This window comes from Crotalus tigris, unplaced genomic scaffold (genome assembly GCF_016545835.1).
Source record: "Crotalus tigris isolate CLP2741 ecotype Arizona unplaced genomic scaffold, ASM1654583v1 scf7180000018229.695902, whole genome shotgun sequence".
NCBI lineage: Eukaryota > Metazoa > Chordata > Lepidosauria > Squamata > Viperidae > Crotalus > Crotalus tigris.
In genome coordinates, this window is record NW_024096895.1 from 148,652 (window position 1) to 167,153 (window position 18,502).

General features: G+C 44.0%; 1 protein-coding gene and 1 long non-coding RNA gene across 10 annotated transcripts in view; one reads left to right on the forward strand and one right to left on the reverse strand.

Moving 5' to 3' along the window:
• Positions 1 to 18,502, forward strand: part of ADGRL1 (adhesion G protein-coupled receptor L1) — a 153,846-nt gene that overhangs the window by 81,126 nt on the left and 54,218 nt on the right. For 6 of the 9 annotated variants that reach the window (XM_039349163.1, XM_039349165.1, XM_039349164.1 and 3 more), the window contains exon 3: positions 10,997 to 11,213. In XM_039349163.1, coding sequence (XP_039205097.1) covers positions 10,997 to 11,213 — 217 coding nt within the window. Of the gene's footprint in view, positions 1 to 10,996; positions 11,214 to 18,502 lie in introns of those variants that run through there. The other 3 variants (XM_039349167.1, XM_039349168.1, XM_039349166.1) reach the window with 1 other exon arrangement.
• LOC120310595 lies at positions 6,449 to 17,761 on the reverse strand. The gene is made up of 2 exons (XR_005557407.1): positions 17,374 to 17,761; positions 6,449 to 6,815 (listed from the first exon to the last, which is right to left on the reverse strand). It is a non-coding gene; the product is annotated as an uncharacterized LOC120310595 (long non-coding RNA).

The window sequence follows — 18,502 nt, forward strand, 5'->3', positions numbered from 1 at the left end:
GATTAAAATGAAACTTCTTTTATATTCCTCTTGCTATCAGAAAAAAAATTCTTTGGCATTCACTGAGCAAGAGATGTGAACCTATCCAGATGGAGCATGTAACTCAATGTGGTGCATGAACAAGTTTGTTTTAATTAGTTCAACAGACCATGGGTAAAATCTTAATTTTAAAAGAAATCTTGACCATCTCTTTCAGAATGGGTTGGGACCACAACTTTCCTTTAGTTTGAGTGACAAAAAAGGCTGCCTTAAGAAACTACAAGTTTTAAGCCTGCTAGACAATAAAACAAAGGTAAAGACAATTGAAACAACAGAGGGGGAAAGAAGAAAGTCCCAAACCAAATTAAAATTACTTCATATGTATAAAAGAACCAAAAAAAAAACTGTAACCAACGTTATGCTGAAAAAGCAGTTTTTGCAGCCTTGCAGAATGCAACGGCTGGGCCCAAGCATACCTTTGGGGGAAGCATGCTCCTAGCTGTGGAGAACTTTGAAGGTAATAACCATCACTTTGAAATGGATATGGAGGTAATGAGTAACTACACTATACACAAATATGTAGCCACAAAAAATAACCTGTGTACTGTTGCAAGAAAGCAGACGGTACTAATGAGATTTCTGTCTTATCCAGTTTGTTGTGAGATGTGAGCATTCTACTTTTCTAAAGAAAGTTCTAGCGGAGGTGGTTTCACCACAAATCTTCCAAACTGTCCCAAATCAGGGCTTTCCTGTTCTTTGCTTTTCACTTCAAGGATGGTTCTGTAGTTGTTATGTCCCGAGCCTTGCAAACGGCTCGGGCGTTTGCAGGCAGTCCCGGGCAGGTGCAAAGCTGCCCGGGACCAGACAGGCTGTCGCCAGCGCCGTGCGCATGCGCGGGTGCTGGCGCGGGAAAAGTAACCCATTTACCCGGGAGTTGCCTATATAAGAGGCTGTGAGGCGTTTGGGCTGAGCTGAAGCCATCTTCCTGTAAGCTGAACGCTGAATAAAAGAACCTGAGAACTCCAGCTGCTTCTCGTGTCTGTTTTCCCGCCAAGGACGCAACACTGGCGACGAAGGTGGGATGCCTTGCACTACATGGAAAGGAAAAAGTGTAAGCTTACCCAAGGAGTCCTGAGCGGCGGAAGAGGAACGGTGTTGACTCAGCAGCTGCCCGCCAATCCAGTGCGCATTCGGGGGTAGGCTGGCTGATAGACCCGTCTCCTGAAGATCCGAAGATGGCGAAAATCGGAAGGCTTGCGGAATTCGACGTCTCACATCCAGAGCGGTGGGAGTCCTACGTATCCAGAATGGAGAACTACTTCAAGGCAAACCAAGTGAGGGAAGATAGCTTGAAGGCTGCCACCCTGCTTTGCGCTTGCGGCCAAGACGCCTTCGAAATCGCAGAAAACCTTGCAGCACCTGTTCCAGTAGAGTCTGTAAGCTACGCAGACCTGAAGAAGCTGCTGAAGGACCACTTCCACCCCAAGGTGTCCGTTATCTCATGGCGCCACACCTTCGAGCAGAGGGATCAACGGTCCGGGGAGTCAGCCAAGGAGTACATCGCCGCGTTACGGAAGGCCGCCAAGCCCTGCGAGTTCAAGGACCTCGAGGAACGACTGAGGGACCGATTCGTGTGCGGGTTGAGGCATCGAGAGCTACAACAGAGACTTTTCGCTAAGGAAGAATTATCCTTCCAAGACGCTTTAAGGGAAGCCACCGCGGAAGAAGCAGCAGGCGGCGCCGTCAAGAACATGCGGCCGATCAGAAGCAGTGCAGAGGGTGCGTCCGTGCACCAAGAACGTCCGACGAAACTCCGAGGAGGATCCGGACGAAGAAGTCGACCGTCTACACCCCGCGAAGGGAGAAAATCAGAAGGAAAGCTCTTCAGCTCCGCTCAAGTGCATCGGCTGTGGAGGTCGCCACAGGAGAACCGACTGCAAGTTCCGCTCCGCTACCTGCCGGGCATGCGGCAAACAAGGGCACATTGCAGCTGTGTGTCTGGGCCGACGAAAGGCACAACCTCAAGAAGAACGCCTGAAGGGTACCAGAGTCCCCAGCCAGAATAGGGTAGGTTTTTGCGCTTCGCGTAGAAACATTTGTAGGACAGGCACACACAAGCCCATGAAGAAAAAGCTGTCACTCAACGTGAAGCTACAAGGGGTTCCATTATCTATGGAACTAGACACAGGGTCTGCCCTTTCCATCATTTCATTGCATACATTTAGGAAGATTTGTTCCAGTAGTGGGACTAAGGCCAAGTTAAGGCCTTCTGATATTGTATTAACTGATTTTCAGAACTCAAGAGTGTGTGTTAAGGGGGAGGCCACCCTTAACGTGCAATACAAGAGTTTTGAAGGTCCACTAGACTTGTTAGTAGTAGGGGGTGAAAGAACGAGTCTCATAGGACTCGATTGGTTTGAGGCCCTGGGGATACACGTCACAGGACTCAACAGCTTACAAACACTCGACCTACAGGAAGTCTGCAAGGAATTTGCAGATGTTTTCAGCCCCCAGCTGGGCACATTCAAAGGACCACCTGTGTCCTTAAAGCTAGACCCCACTGTCACTCCCATTAGGATTAAAGCAAGAAGGGTCCCTTTTGCTTTAAAAAGTAAGATTGACACTGAATTAGACAAACTAATCCAACAAGGAATCCTAGAACCTGTTGATTCCAGCCCATGGGAGACCCCCATTGTCACGCCTCTAAAGGCAAATGGGGACATTCGCATTTGTGCTGATTACAAATGCACACTCAATAAGGCATTGCAGCAACATGCCTATCCTGTTCCTGTGGTCAGTCACATCCTGGCCTCTCTCAAGGGGGGGCGTGTTTTTGCAAAGCTTGACCTAGCTCAAGCATATCAACAGCTGCCTGTTGATAATGATGCTGCCATAGCTCAGACTATTGTGACCCACAGGGGAGCCTTTAAGGTAAAAAGGCTGCAGTTTGGAGTGAATGTCGCTCCTGGGATTTTCCAAAGCGTAATGGAAAACACACTACGAGGTATACCAGGGGTCTGCCCCTACTTTGACGATGTCTTGATTGCAGGAGACTCCACACACATTCTAGCTGAAAGGCTTAGGGCTGTCCTGTTAAGATTCAGGAAATCAGGCCTTAAGCTCAGAAAAGACAAATGCAAGATTGGGGTGCCTTCTACTGAATTTCTGGGATTCAAAATTGATGCTGCTGGGATTCATCCTGCTGAATCCAAACTAACTGCTATTTTAGAAGCACCCAGGCCAAAGTCTAAGGCCGAACTTCAGGCCTTCTTAGGCCTCCTGAATTTCTACAATTCTTTTCTTCCACATAAAGCTAGTGTAGCTGAGCCTCTTCACAGGCTACTAGACAAACAAGCTGTGTGGCTGTGGTCACAAGCACATGAGGCTTGCTTTAAAGAAGTCAAGGCCTTGCTCACTTCTAACAGTGTTCTTGCACATTTCAACGAGTCTCTTCCTGTGTGCATCGCTTGTGATGCATCCCCCTACGGGGTTGGAGCTGTCCTGAGTCACCTCAGGTCTGATGGAACTCAGGTTCCTATTGCATACTACTCCAGAACATTGTCTTCTGCCGAGCGCAACTACGCTCAGATAGACAGGGAGGCTCTGGCTGTTGTTGCTGGAATTAAAAAATTCCACGATTTTCTATATGGCAGGCATTTCACGGTCTTCACTGACCATAAGCCTCTGCTGGGACTGTTTACCACACGTAAGCAGACTCCCCACATCATTTCCCCTAGAATGCTTAGGTGGTCTATTTTTTTGTCTGCATATGATTTTTCATTACTCCACAAGCCTGGGAAAGAAATGGGCCATGCTGATGGCCTCAGTAGGTTGCCTCTGCCAGTAGTAGAAGCTGACCCCGCGCCAGCTGTCAACATTCTATCAATCCAAGCCTTGCCCGAGCTTCCTCTTAGTGCCAGGGATGTTACCGCTGAAACAGGTACAGATCACACACTTTCACGTGTCCGCTCCTGGGTCCTGTCCGGGTGGCCTGAGCACTGCCCTAGTCCTGAGTTTCAGAGTTTCTGGTCCAAAAGGAACGAATTGTCCCTTTCTCAGGGTTGTTTGCTTTGGGGAAACAGAGTTGTCATTCCCACCTCAATGAGGGCTAGGGTCTTAGAATCCCTCCACGAGGGTCATCCTGGCATTGTTCGTATGAAGGCTCTTGCACGCAGCCACTTGTGGTGGCCTGCTTTAGATAAAGATATTGAGGCTAAGGTACACGCATGCCACATGTGCCAACGATCTCGCCCAGAGATGCCCCAAGCTCCTGTGCATAAATGGGAGGAAACACAGTCCCCATGGTCTAGGGTGCACATTGACTACGCTGGGCCCTTTCAGGGCCAGTTCTTCTTGGTCCTTGTTGACAGCCATTCAAAATGGCTTGAGGTTGTGCCTGTCTCGTCCACCACCACTGCAAAGACTATTCAGGTACTGAGGGGGATTTTTGCTGCACACGGGCTGCCAGATGTCATTGTGTCTGACAACGGCCCTCAATTCACCTCCTCCGAATTCCAAGCTTTCTTACAGGCAAACCTGATTCGTCATGCCACATCTGCGCCTTTTCACCCATCCACCAACGGTATGGCTGAACGCATGGTGCGCATCGCAAAGGACGCCTTGAAGAGACTCACCTACGGGGACTGGCATCACAGGTTGGCTGACTTTCTCCTTTCTTATCGCACCACACCGTCCACTTCTACAGGGAGAAGTCCAGCTGAACTTCGTTGGGGGCGCCAACTTACTACGAGACTTGACCGGTTGCATCCGGACAGACTGCCTTCATCTACCTCACATCCTAGGGCACCTAGACAACTACTTGTGGGTGCCCCGGTTTGGGCTCGCAATTACGGGCCTGGTCATACATGGGTCCCCGCTTCTGTGTCCAGGATCACAGGTCCTCTCTCCTACGAGGTTGCCCTGGACAACGGTCGTGTCCTGCGTCGGCACATCGACCAACTCCGCTCTAGGCGGGACTTTTCTGCTGAAACTCCTGGGTCTTTTCCAGGGGGGGAGGGGGACCCTTTGGAGCAAAGGGAAGGGCAAGAGCTACTGCCCATCGCCACTGAGGGAGCCACAAACGGCTCGTCCCAAGGTTCTGCAATTGCTCCGAAAAGGAAGTCTTGGAGCTTACCCACACAACAGGCACTCACGCCTACTCCAGCCAGGGAGTTACCCCGGGGGCATACTCACTTTCCACACACAGCACACAGCACTCCAGCAACGGAGGATACCCGGGGGCATCCCAACAAATCATTCCCCGCAAGAGAGCTGGCACACAATGCCCAAGGTTGGCCTGACCTTACCCCAAATCCTACAGGGGGTCAAACATACACAGAGCTAGTCGAGGAACCAAGTCCCGACTACAACACCCCTAGCACAAATCAGGGGACACCTGAGTTTTGGGAGAGTACAGAAACCCACACGAGCCCAAACACAGAATGGGGTTCAGGGAATAGACAGCCTCCTGACAGGTCTTGGACTGACCTAGGGGGTTCTACAGAGACGCCCAGCAGTGGCTATCACTTCAAGGGGCCTGAGGGTCTACAGCTAGGTAGGACAACCAGGTCACAAAGCAACAGAAGCCCTGGCCTGACGAGCCCGGTGGGCAAGCAAGCAGGCCAGGCATCGGGGCACAGTCCTTGGAAGACACCAGGGCACAGTAGAGAGAACAGGCTCATGCCTCCCTCCAGTCAGGGGACTTATGCCAGTAACCCAGAGCTAAGAAGGTCACAGAGAGCAAAGAAATCTCCTAAGTACCTAGAAGATTACATAACATTGTTGGCAAGACAGAAGCCAGTAAACAGTGGGAACACTGGGGAGCAAATTGTCGTGTAAAATAAATGTTGTATGTTGATAGTAGTTTTAGCCCGGGGGAAAGGGGTGTTATGTCCCGAGCCTTGCAAACGGCTCGGGCGTTTGCAGGCAGTCCCGGGCAGGTGCAAAGCTGCCCGGGACCAGACAGGCTGTCGCCAGCGCCGTGCGCATGCGCGGGTGCTGGCGCGGGAAAAGTAACCCATTTACCCGGGAGTTGCCTATATAAGAGGCTGTGAGGCGTTTGGGCTGAGCTGAAGCCATCTTCCTGTAAGCTGAACGCTGAATAAAAGAACCTGAGAACTCCAGCTGCTTCTCGTGTCTGTTTTCCCGCCAAGGACGCAACAGTAGTGATGGCTGTTTTTGACACTTCATTTCTTACAGCCCTTTGACAACAGCCTGACACTTGGAAGGTGCTTAAAGCCAAACCTAGCCTTTGTGTATGTGTATGTGTGGGGGTGAGGTGTCTGTGTCTGCATGTGTGTCTCTAAACAAAACCAGATGAGCAGTAATGCTTGGCTCATAATTTGCATGACTGATCTTGAGACCCAAATAGAAAAGGCTAATGGCCATCTGTGTTGCACATAAAACAACAGTGGACAGAAACATAATTGGCACCTAGGAGGACAGTAGAGTTCACACAAACCAATAAAAATCCAGATTCTTCCCCCATTTTTATTCAATAAATAATCTTGGACAAATAATCCTGAATGGCCACGATTTCTGTCATCCATCATCTGAAAGTCAGCAAGTCATAAAGACACCAAGGTATGGGTGATTCCTTGAGCACGAAGGTCTTTGCATTCTGTGATGAATAGAGACTATTCATGTCAATTAAATCTTCCTGACCATCTTCCTGTCCAGTTCTGCCTTTCTGCCCAATTCCGATTCTGGTATATCTTTTCTTATGTGTCCACAGTGAGAGTTAAGCATGCATAGGCATTCTGGAGTGGAAATGCAGCCTCCTGTAGCTAAACCAGATCGATGTCAACGTTGTGGTGAAGGGGACAGAAAAAGCAAGGCTAGAAATGGTGAGAAGGAATAAGAGTAAAAAGGGATGTCACAATCACTGGAAAGCAGTTACTAAAAATATGCATATCTTTGCACATCACTCTTAGGATTGTCAGGTTCAGATTTGGAGATGAAAGTTAATTCTTTAGGACTCCAAACCTTGGAAGAGTCAGCTTCTGTGAAGAGGAAGTAAATCCTAATGTGCCACTTAGAGACTCTTCATATTTGTTCATAATTGTCATTTTAGCTATCCTTCATTCTTGCTGTGGGGAAGTGAAACAAGAGTCCAGCTAGGCCGAAAGGAAAGGAAAGGAAATTAAACCAAAGAAGCATGAGGGCTGGCATTGTCACTGCAGACCATTGTCACACACACTGCTGGAGCCTTTAAAGCTTCTGACATAGATATTTGCGGTTGTGAGCTAGCAACAGTACCCAACTCTGTGATCATCTTTCTATTCAAAATCACAGCCATCTAGCAAAAACCTGTAATAAAGGCAGCTAATGGAATGAGGAGGTGGAAAGAAAGGTTTCACCAAAATATGATGCCTGGGAAGTGTTTAGCAAAGGCTCTGATCACACCTACCAGGACCAATGGAGGGGGGAGTGAGTGTGAATTGCTGGAGAACAGACATTAAGTATACCATCCCTTTAAGCTTAATTCTCCACTGCGGCAGAGGACATTGTTGTGTTGGCTGTGTTGAAGCTGCAAGCCAGCCTCTGTTTGGTAGACTCTAGGTAGGAAGGATCTTGTTCTTCACTTCAGGCTTGCCAATTATTTGGGGGTGAAGGAAGGACTCACTGGAGAAGGGCCTAGTGCTGGGAAAGATTGAGGGCAACAGAAGAAGGGGACGACAGAGAATGAGGTGGCTGGATGGAGTCACTGAAGCAGTAGGCGTGAGCTTAAATGGACTCCAAAAGATGGTAGAGGACAGGAAGGCCTGGAGGAACATTGTCTGTGGGGTCGCGATGGGTCGGATACGACTTCACAATTAACAACAACAAACTGATACCCACAATTAGGCATCTCTGCCATTTGAAACCAAATCAGCGCCATAGCCTTAGCAATTGCAAACACATTAAGATGCAGTTGGGAGGCTGTGGTCCTTATTGAAGATAGCTTCTCCCTAGGCTACCAGTGTGAAAATTCATGGCTTTGACATCTACTGGAACCCAGCTCTTTCATCCCTTTTTCACTTACTGTCTTCCACTGGTATTGCTATTCTCAGTTGCCCTGGGCTTTTTTTTCCAGCTCCGACCTTCTCTTGTCTGCTGGGCTCTCCCCACATCTCAAACACCAGCGCCAGGCTGTACTAGTTAGTTACTCAGCTAATGGTTTAATTACAGACTGCCTCCACAGGACTCTTCCATTAACCCAGCAAGGGGGAAGGAAAAATTACACAAAGAGCATCTATGACATGCTTGCTTTCTAGCCCCCCTCTCTTATCTTCCCTTTGAAGTCCTGAGTGCCACTAATGTGTGCTTCCCACTAGAAGCTTTGACAATTGTCCTTGCAGTCAAATGCAGGAAACTCTTGGCTGATTAGAACAACCAGCAAGGAAGAAATAAGCCCAAAAGGAATGCAGATGTTCTGCCAGATGGAGCCATAACATGCCCCCAAGCAACCCTTGCTAAACTCTTCCTGCCATTTTTTACCTGGTGATGCACTATCACCTTCCTATCCTCTCCTTGGGAGACAGGGAGAGGGGAAAATGGACACCTTAGCTAATGTGAGACAGATTATGGAGGCTAAAACAGCTGGAAAGAAGGTAGGCCAAAGCAAATAGATCTCTGGGACATTTCATCCTGGATGATGCTGTGGGAAACCATGATGTAGTCATCAGTTCACATGCAAAAGCGTTTTAGGTCATACAAGTGTTTTGTTGCTATCCTACCTTTTTGTCCAGCTCTTGTCCTTGTTAGTCATCCCTTGAAGGGATTATGAAAAAGCTAATACAATCCTTGGTTGAAGTTGAAACTCAAATACTTTGGCCACCTAATGAGAAGGAAGGACTCACTGGAGAGGGGCCTAATGCTGGGAAAGATTGAGGGCAATAGAAGAAGGGGACGACAGAGAATGAGATGGCTGGATGGAGTCACTGAAGCAGTAGGTGTGAACTTAAATGGACTCCAGAAGATGGTAGAGGACAGGAAGACCTGGAGGAACGTTGTCCATGGGGTCGCGATGGGTCGGACACAACTTCGCAATTAACAACAAAATAAATCCTTAGTAAGACCATACCGGGATTACTGCATCCACATTACAAAAAAGATGCTGAGACTTTGGAAAAAGTGCAAAGAAGAGCAACCAAGATGATTACAGGCCTGGAGACAAAAACATATGAGGAATGGTTGCAGGAATTGGGTATGGCCAGTCTAGAGAAAAGAAGGACTAGGGATGACATGATAGCAGTATTCCAGTATCTGAGGGGCTGCCACATAGAAGAGGGGTTCAACTTATTTTCCAAAGCATCAGAAGGCAAGACGAGAAACAGTGGATGAAAAATACTCAAGAAGAAAAGGAACCTGGGATTAAGGAGAAACCTCCTAACAGCGAGGACAATTAACCAGTGGAACAGCTTGCCTTCAGCAGTTGTAGATGCTTCATCACTGGAGGTTTTTAAGAAAAGACTGGACAATCACCTGTCTGAAATTGTATAGGGCAGGGGTAGGCAACCTTGGCTCTTTTATGACTCGTGGGCCAACTCCCAGAATTCCTGAGCATGGCTCAGGAATTCTGGGAGTTGAAGTCCACGAGTCATAAAAGAGCCAAGGTTACCTACCTCCTGGTATAGGGTCTCCTGCTTGAGCAGGGGGTTGGACTAGAAGACCTCCAATGTCCTTCCAGCTCTATTCTGATTGATTGAATGCCTACTATAGTGCTACATCTTACTTTTCAGCAATTCTGTCCAAAAATGAAAGCAGCAGCACCTGCCAGGTAAGAAGTAACACTACCTCATCCTTCTAGTTTATCATTCAGAGAACAGAGAACTATAATGCAAAAAGGTGACCTGTTGATCATCTGTGAAGAGGCAACGAGTCATCTCCTTTTTGAGACAGCTCTCGTTGTAACTGGAACATCACATGACGTTAGTATGCAGTTTCAGCAAATTTACAATGAAGAAATCTTTGGGATAAAGGTAGTCATTGAAGATAGCTAGATATTCCAAAGCACAGGAAGGATGAATGTTGATGAGGGGAAAAAATGGTTAAAAGGGTGGAGCTTGTGTGTGAGAGTGAACATTTTTATGTAGCATTTCCAGGAACAGCTGGGCCCAGGACACTCTCTTTCCCACGACTTTTTACCTCATGTAGAAAGATTTCTAAAATAAATACTTAACCACAATTCTCTGATGACTAGGAACTAGTTCCAAAAATCTAACTGTTCGGAATAGATGCTTGGTGTCACTGTCTCTTTGGCTTATAGAGATGGTGACAGAATTCTGCAATGGTGGGCTTCCAGCTCAGTGTCCATTGTTATCTTTTCCCATCCTTCTTTAACAAAAATAAACAAACATCTAGCATGAATCTTTCTGGAAACTTTCCTAATGGCATGTTTGGCCTTCAAATGGTTTTTCCTCTTGTTTACTTCCCACCTCCACCTCTTCAGTCTCACAAAACCTTGCAGGATTCAAAAGGATTGTAAAGAATTTTCTCAGACCCTTTTCTCAGCTGCTGTCTCTAAAGTGGGTGGTGTGGGAAGCCAAGAGCTTTATGAAAAACATGTCTGGGTTTTTAAAGACATACCTGCCTGAATCTGTCGAGTTTAGGTGGAATATGCAGCTCAGCCCCACAAATAGGAGCCAGTGGTTTTTCTTTTTACTTCTTGGGTGGTGCAAGGACACACGTAGCTTCACATTTAAAACCTACCCAGATGTGCCACAGTGGAGGTATAAAGGATTCCAGATCCCTACTATTCTCATCAAGGACTGAAGCTGAAAACAAAAGATGTGGAGAAAGATGGTGCAAGTCCCAAGCAAAGTATAAGAGAAACTATAAGAGAAAAGTAAAATTCTGGTTTATCTATCTCCTGTTCTGTGTAACATAGAAAATAACCATAGGCTTTTTAGGCTTTGGTCTCATTGAATACTTAAACAGGGGAGAAAATTACAGCCAGCAATCAGCAGATGGAATTGAATTTCAGGACTGAGTTGCACACTAACCTGTTTTCTTACTCTCTCATTTCTTATTCCAGCAGGCCTAAGCCGTGCGGGCTTACCCTTTGGTCTGGTTCGGCGGGAACTGGCATGCGAGGGCTATCCTATTGAGCTGCGTTGCCCAGGCAGTGATGTCATCATGGTGGAGAATGCTAACTATGGCCGCACAGATGACAAGATCTGTGATGCTGATCCCTTCCAGATGGAGAATGTCCAGTGCTATCTGCCGGACGCCTTCAAAATCATGTCCCAAAGGTAAATGGCTTCATAGGTCTCCAGGAAATATTATGGAGCAATCCCTCTTCCATAATCTTTCTCCCTGTCATTCTAGTAAATACAAAATAATAATAATAATGTTGTAGAGATGGGGAAGTAGCAAAAAAGCAAAATCTGAGCAGTTTTGCAATTAAATGACTTAAAAATAACAGTGAGGAGTATAATTATACTGATATACTGTGATAAAATTGTGGCACGTGGACTTTTGTTAACTCTCACATAATACTGAAATTCAGGGTGACTCTCTGAAGCAAAATGCAAGGAATCTGTTCTTTATTGTAAGGAAGAACCTTACAATACCAAAGGGTATTCTGTATGCCTCCTGATCATTTGAAAGTAAAGGTGGAATTTAATACTACCATCATCATCACCGTTTTCATCTTCATCATCATCACCATCTAGTATAGCTACAGTCATATGCTAGTTGGGTTTGGTTCAGTTTAGCAAGATTTTTCTGCAACTAGATTTCACATAATGAACCCTGCATGAAAGTAAAAGGAAATCCACTCAACAATCTTCAGCTTACTGAAGACGTTTGAAAATCTGTTTCATTATAGATACCAGAGCCCGCTTTGTCCAGGAGAAGCTAATAAAAGACAGAACGTGCATATGTTTTGAAGTAAATGAGCAGAAAGGGGTGGGTGAGTGGGTCACCTCAAACAGAATAAATTACAAAGGACACTTTGGAATTCACAGCACTGAAAATGACAACTGCTCAACTATTCATATCTCAGCCAGTCTACCTTCATTGTTTTGACCCTAAAATAATTCAAGTTTGTACAAGCCATCAACTATTCTATTTATTATTCCTGATTAAAAATTCCCTGAAGTGTCCACATATTCCATTATGAATACAGGTCAGGTATTCACAGACTTTCCAGGAAATCTTTCCATCTATGTAGTTTGACAAGGTAACTACTTTAATGAGAAATAGTGTGGATAGAATCCATCTCGATTTCAGCAATGCTTCTGACAAGGTTCTGCAGGACATTCTCATTGACAAGTGGGATTTGGATGGCACTAGATAAGGGAGCTCTAGAACTGGCGGGCTAACTGCGCTCAGTATTAATGGCTCTAGTCTAGATCACATTAGAGAATAGTAGCCAGGCAGGACCAGCAAGGATTTGTCTCAAGACAGTACTATTAACATTTTTATTAATAACCTGGGCAATAGGATTGGTGGGCTACTTCTCAAATTCATTTAAGAAACAACATCGGGAGGTCTGGTCAACCCTTAGGAAACAATTGCAATCTAATATGCACAAGTTGGAAGACTGGATTCCCTTGTCCTTCAACAGGAAGAAAAGTAAGGTATTATATTTAGGGAGGGAAAATTCCGTGGACATATAGAAGATGGTTTGGAAACAGTATGTCAGATAATGACTTGGGTGTGATCAGTGACAATAAGCCATGAGCCACCAGTGTGGATATGGCAACTAAAAAGATTAATGCAGTTCTGAACTGCTTTAGAAGTAGCATTGTTTCAAAGATGCCTGAAGATCTTATTCCCCTTTGCTCTGCACTAGTTAGAGCATATCTGGAGTGCTGTGTACAGTCCTGGGCACTACATTTTCAGAATATTGACTGGTTAGAACAGTGGTTCTCAACATTTTCTTCACCACAGACTGTCTTTAAATACCTTTTGTGGCCACAGATCATGGCCACGGACCATCAAGACCTAACTCAAGATTTAAGTTATGTCATTTCTTCAAGCCTTCATGGACCACAGATTGGGAACCACCAAGTTAGAACATAATCCAGAAGAGAATGACAAAAATGATACAGGTATTTGAAGACATAACTTTCATGAGGACAGATTGAAGGAATTTGGGATAGACAGTCTGGAGAAAAAAAACAAGATAGCAGTATTTAGGTATACAAAAAGTGCCAAAGGGAAGCTGGTTAGCAACTGTTTTTTTATTGCTATAGAGATTAGGACGCATCTAGTTGCTATTGTTAGGGCATTGTGTAGCAGGATGACATGTGGTCAGAACATAAGGCTCCCAATTGTCTTCAGGCAAGTGAGAGATGAAGTGTCCATTTAGTGAGCTGCAGCATCTGTCATTCCTTTTCCCTAAACGGAAACCAAGTGAAATTTAGATCTGGTTGTAAAATATACTGCATGACCATCAGTGTAAACTTGGGCAAGTGATATTGAATTCTAACAACACAACTTTTCTTTTACTTTCTTTTTTTTCCATGGCTTTATTTAAATTCTTTCTTCTTTTTAAATGTGCTTAAGTGGAATATCTGCTATAGTATATGAAATACATAATTTTGTTTGAGAGCCAGTTTGCAGTAGTAGTTAAAGGCATCCAGCTAGAATCTAGAAGACCGTGAGTTCAAGTCCTGCTTTAGGCATAAAACCAGGTGAGTGAGTTTGGTTAATCACTCTGTTTCAGCCCCAGGAAGAATATATGGACAAACTACTTCTGAAAACATTTCCAAGAAAAGTGCAGAGATTTGTCCAGACAATTGCCAGAAGTCAAGACTGACTCAAAGGTGCACCCGAACTCTCTCTCTCTCTCCCTCTCTCCCTCTTTCTCTCTCTCCTTCCCTCTCTCTCTCTCTCTTTCACACACACACACACACACACACACACACACACACACACACTTACATAGCAGACCATAATTGGGCGATATTTTTTTCCCAGGAAATTCCTTACCAATTCTTGCTCATACCTTTTGCAATTTTAAGAGGGGAATAAGTTAGCAATTCCTGACTGGTGAGCAGTGGGCAGTAATCTCACATTGGGAGTTTCAGAACATGAAGGGATTTTGGATCCAAAGAGCCTTCAGTTTGCCCTGGATACCGCCCAGGTTTTGAATTCACCCAATTAGTGGACCCAATTAATGAACAGAGATATTCAGAATATTTATTTTTTCCCCATTTGCCAGTGACAGGATACTGCAGTTATTCAATATACTGCAATTTTTCATTTCTTTTATATCGTCAGCATCATCTTTACAGTCTTTATTTTAGAACCCATATTTTTCTGTTGTCTTCCAACTTCCAAACTTTTTCTTCAAAATAGTCACTCATAAGCAAAAAAAAATGTGATAAAAGATTAGCCAATTTAATATTTCAAATTTCCAAAAGTGGGTTAGTTGCATCCAAGACTACTTAAAGGAGTTTCATTTCAGGATGCCTTTTTCTGATCTTTGAAAAATCATTGAGGACAGGTATAGAGCCAGAGGACTGGAAGAGAACAAATGTTGTTGCTAGCTATCGTAATTCATGCCTTCATCACCTGCAGTGAACTCTACATGGGTCAGCATTTAAGACCATCTAGAAGCTATAATTGGTTCACACTGCAGCCACTTGCTTGTTAGTGGCACATATCCTCAGGAATATTTTACAAGGCCCTGCATTAATTTCAAAAAGGCTTCTGGGTGCAGTTCAAGTTATTGGTTCAGACTTATAAATTCCTATATGATTTAGCACTTAGATACCTCCAAGATTACATTCTCCAGCCTGAATTGAACTGACTAACTCATTTGTTCAGGAAAAACTGTTGTTAGTGCCCCACTTCCATGGGGGGAGGGGACTTCTATTTTTTGGAACTGTCCTCCCTTGGTGTGCTCTTGGAAAATGCTGAAAATTAAACTCTTCCAAAGAGCTTTTATAGCCTGAGTAGGTTTGGTTTATTTTATTTTATTATTTATAACTTGTTTTGATTGGTTGGAATATTGTTGTTTGTTTATGGATAACCTATTTGTATTATATGGGCATTTTTGTTGCATTATTATTATTAAACACCAAGAGTCCTCAAATATTACAGTAGGTTATAAGTTGAATGAATGAGAGGGGAAAAAAGAGGATCCAAATAATTACAGACTGGTCGGAGGGGGGGTGGACAAAAATGTAGAACAGTTTTTTAAGCAGATTTTTTTTAATATGGGCCATATTGTACTGCCATGAGCTAGCTAGATACAGACTGATTGAGCAATCATACCCAATGACCATACATCAGGAGTTCAAGCTAGAAGAATGTGTGGAGCAGCGTATTGTGAAGCTCTGTCTTAGGCTCTATACTCTTAACTTATTTATAAGTGACTTGGAGGAGAAATTAGTAAATATAAATATAAATTTTATATTTGGACAACCCAAAGACAGGCAAACAACAAATACTTCAAAAGATGGTATCAAATCAGAAGGCATTTCACAAGTTGGAGGAGAAAGCAACAAGATACATTTCAGCAGGGACAAATGCAAAGTGTTTCATTGGAGTAAGAAAAATGAAAGGTATGAGTATAGGATGAAAGAAGCCATACTGAGCAACAGTACATGCAAAAAAACCCACAACCCTGAGTATCTTGGTGGATCCCAGGATCAACACGAACCAAAAGTGTGATACCACAGCCAAAAAACCCAAATGTTATTATATGCAAAAATCAACAGAAGTAAAATGCTAAGATCAAGGAAAGTAATCATTCATCTCTATTCCAAATAGTTCAGACAACATCTAGAATATTGTGTCCTGTTCTGGGTGCTGCAATTTAGGAAGGGCATTGGCAAACTAAAGTGTGTTTAAAGAAGAGCATCCAAAATGATGAGGATCCTGGAAGGGAAATCTTAGGAGGAACATTAGGCAATATGTAAATATTGATTGGCCATAAGGAAGGACTTCCAAGTGGGAAGAGTTGTTCAACAGGGCATGGGCGGTCTTGGGACCCTCCTCTGTTGGAATTGTTTAAAGAGAGGCTGGATGGCCATCTGTTGGAGATGCTGTGGCAGTGCATTCCTGCACTGGACAGGAACTTGGACTAGAGCAGTGTTTCTCAACCTTGACAATTTTAAGGCATGTGGACTTCAACTCCCAGAATTCCACAGCCAGCAATGCTGGCTGTGGAATTCTGGGAGTTGAAGTCCACATGCCTTAAAATTGTCAAGGTTGAGAAACACTGGACTAGAGGATCTCCATGATATATCCCAACCCTTACACTGTATGATTCGAGAAATGTAAGTACACTTCCAATCCTGCCTGATAAAACAATTAAAATTTTAAACAATTAAAAATATCTAACTAAAAACAGACAGCCAATTTGGTGTGGGATGAAGATACCAGGCTACAAACCAGAAGACTATGACATTTGTTTCCACCTTAGGCACCAAGCCAGCTGGGTGATCTTGAGCCAGTCACTCTCTCTCAGCCCTAGGAAGGAGGAAATGGCAAACCATTTCTGGAATCTTGCCAAGAAAACTGCAGGAACTTCTCCAGGGAGTCACTAAGAGTCAACACTGACTTCAAGGAACCAAAAACAACAATAACTAAAAATAGAATTGTTTGCTCTATTCATGCACTTTAACTCCTGTGACATCCATTTCCATCCAGTTATAGTGTGTGAACTTTGCTCTTGGCTTCCTTTGTCTTTTCCCACTATTATTTTTTAATAACTCCAGTACAGTTCTTTCTCATACTCCGATTGGTTTAAGGACAGTAGATCCGGCCTCCATTTTACAATTGTGACAAAGTAAGATTCACTTCCCAGATAGTGTCCCAACCTTCTCAATACCACTTCCCTTTTGCTATTAATAGCATACTAATGTTGTTTTCCCCATTAGACAATCTTGAAATGGCTTACTATATGAAGAAATGGGATAATTCAAAGTATAATATCAATAATTGCAAAACTCAAAGACAGTGTTAGCAAACAATATATCAGAAACTATTTTCAAGGTACTTCTATTGTGATGCCTATAGGCCTTGTCTGAAAGTTTTCCTAACCAAGCTAATTTGCTTTGCTCTTTAAAACTGTGGTTTTTGTTAGATTTCTAATACTGAAAGAAGCCACGAGAGCAGTTCATAAACATTATATACAGTCAAAAAATTCCTTTGAATAGCCAGTTTTTAGTTAGATGTGTAGATATTTTTTCTATGTACAAAATTCCCTCTGCTTTCTTGGAGAGAGAAAGAGCTTCTCAACCCTTGCACAGTTTTTGGTGAGAAACAGATGTGGACCTCATTATAGATTCAAGAAAGTTGTCTATTGCTTAATTTTGCCTCTGCTATCACCACCAATTTTGTTAATTCCTCAATTCTTCTTTCCCCACAAGGTTTTTCTTAATCTTGACCTATGTCCTAGGCTTGCAGTCAGATGTACTGTAATCTTTCTCTGAACCGCACTCCTCTTACCTCACGTTTCGGCCCTTTGAATGGAGCATTCAGAGACGAGGGAAATAGTTTGTGGATTTTCCAAATAGAATGATATAACCACCTGACTAGATAGTGACTGATGGGTCTGTGCAGGCTTGGAAGCACCGCTGCCCTAACCTTGTCCAACTTATTTTACAGGTAAACTGAGCTTCAGTGAAAGCAGGTGGTGCCTGTTTGGTCCCAGAAGGCCTAAGCTGATACCGGCTCCAGTTGCTTTGGCAGCCGACAGCCCCTGGGAGTCCCCTCCCCAACCTCTCTTGCCTGTTGCATCAGCCTTTTGAGGAGAGCAGGTGGCAGGAGCTAACGAAGTGGGGAATAAGGAGACTGTGATTCTTAGTTCTCCTTCTGGACCTCCATTCCACTAAGATCCGAATTATTTAGCGATAGACTGTGAGGAGACTGCTTCCTTGAAATGTCAGATAGTATCTGGAAGGATAAGTTAGGGAATGTTTTTTTTAAATCATATACAGATTTTTAAATTTGTCTGGTTACATTTGGGGATCAGATAATAATGTTCATTATTGCCTGATCCCCAAATGCACCATATCAGATTTGATCATCCACACTCCTCTCCCCCACTTTCCCCCATTTTGTGCTTGTTTTTAAGATGTAGTAAGTTCAATGTGTTATTATAATACTTTTCTTACAGTTCATTTTTTTATAGTACATTTCTTATATTGGGCCGGATGGACCTATTATCCAACAGCAAGGGAGGAACTAACTGAATTGTATTTTGCCTCTATAAGGCAATATCCATGTCTAAATGGTAGTGCTATACAGGAGCTATGCATCTTCGTCAGGACTTGTACAAGTACATGTTTGATCTTGACAGGAAAGAAATATAGCTCAAGCATCTAGGTGCATGTATAGATTTCTGGACAAGCATTAAATACTAAACTTCAATATTTGAATTTTATTTGAATTTGTTTGAGATGTTCTGTGTTGAGATCTGTCTCTCAGACTGTACCCAGCCAGCACAGTAGTTGGCCTGTATAATCCTACTTTCAGGAAAGAGCATTTTCTGATTTCTGACAAGTTTTCAGCGGGCCAGTTCTGTTGTGGGGTGAGTGGAGGACTCCCTATGCGTACGTTAGAGTAGACATATCAA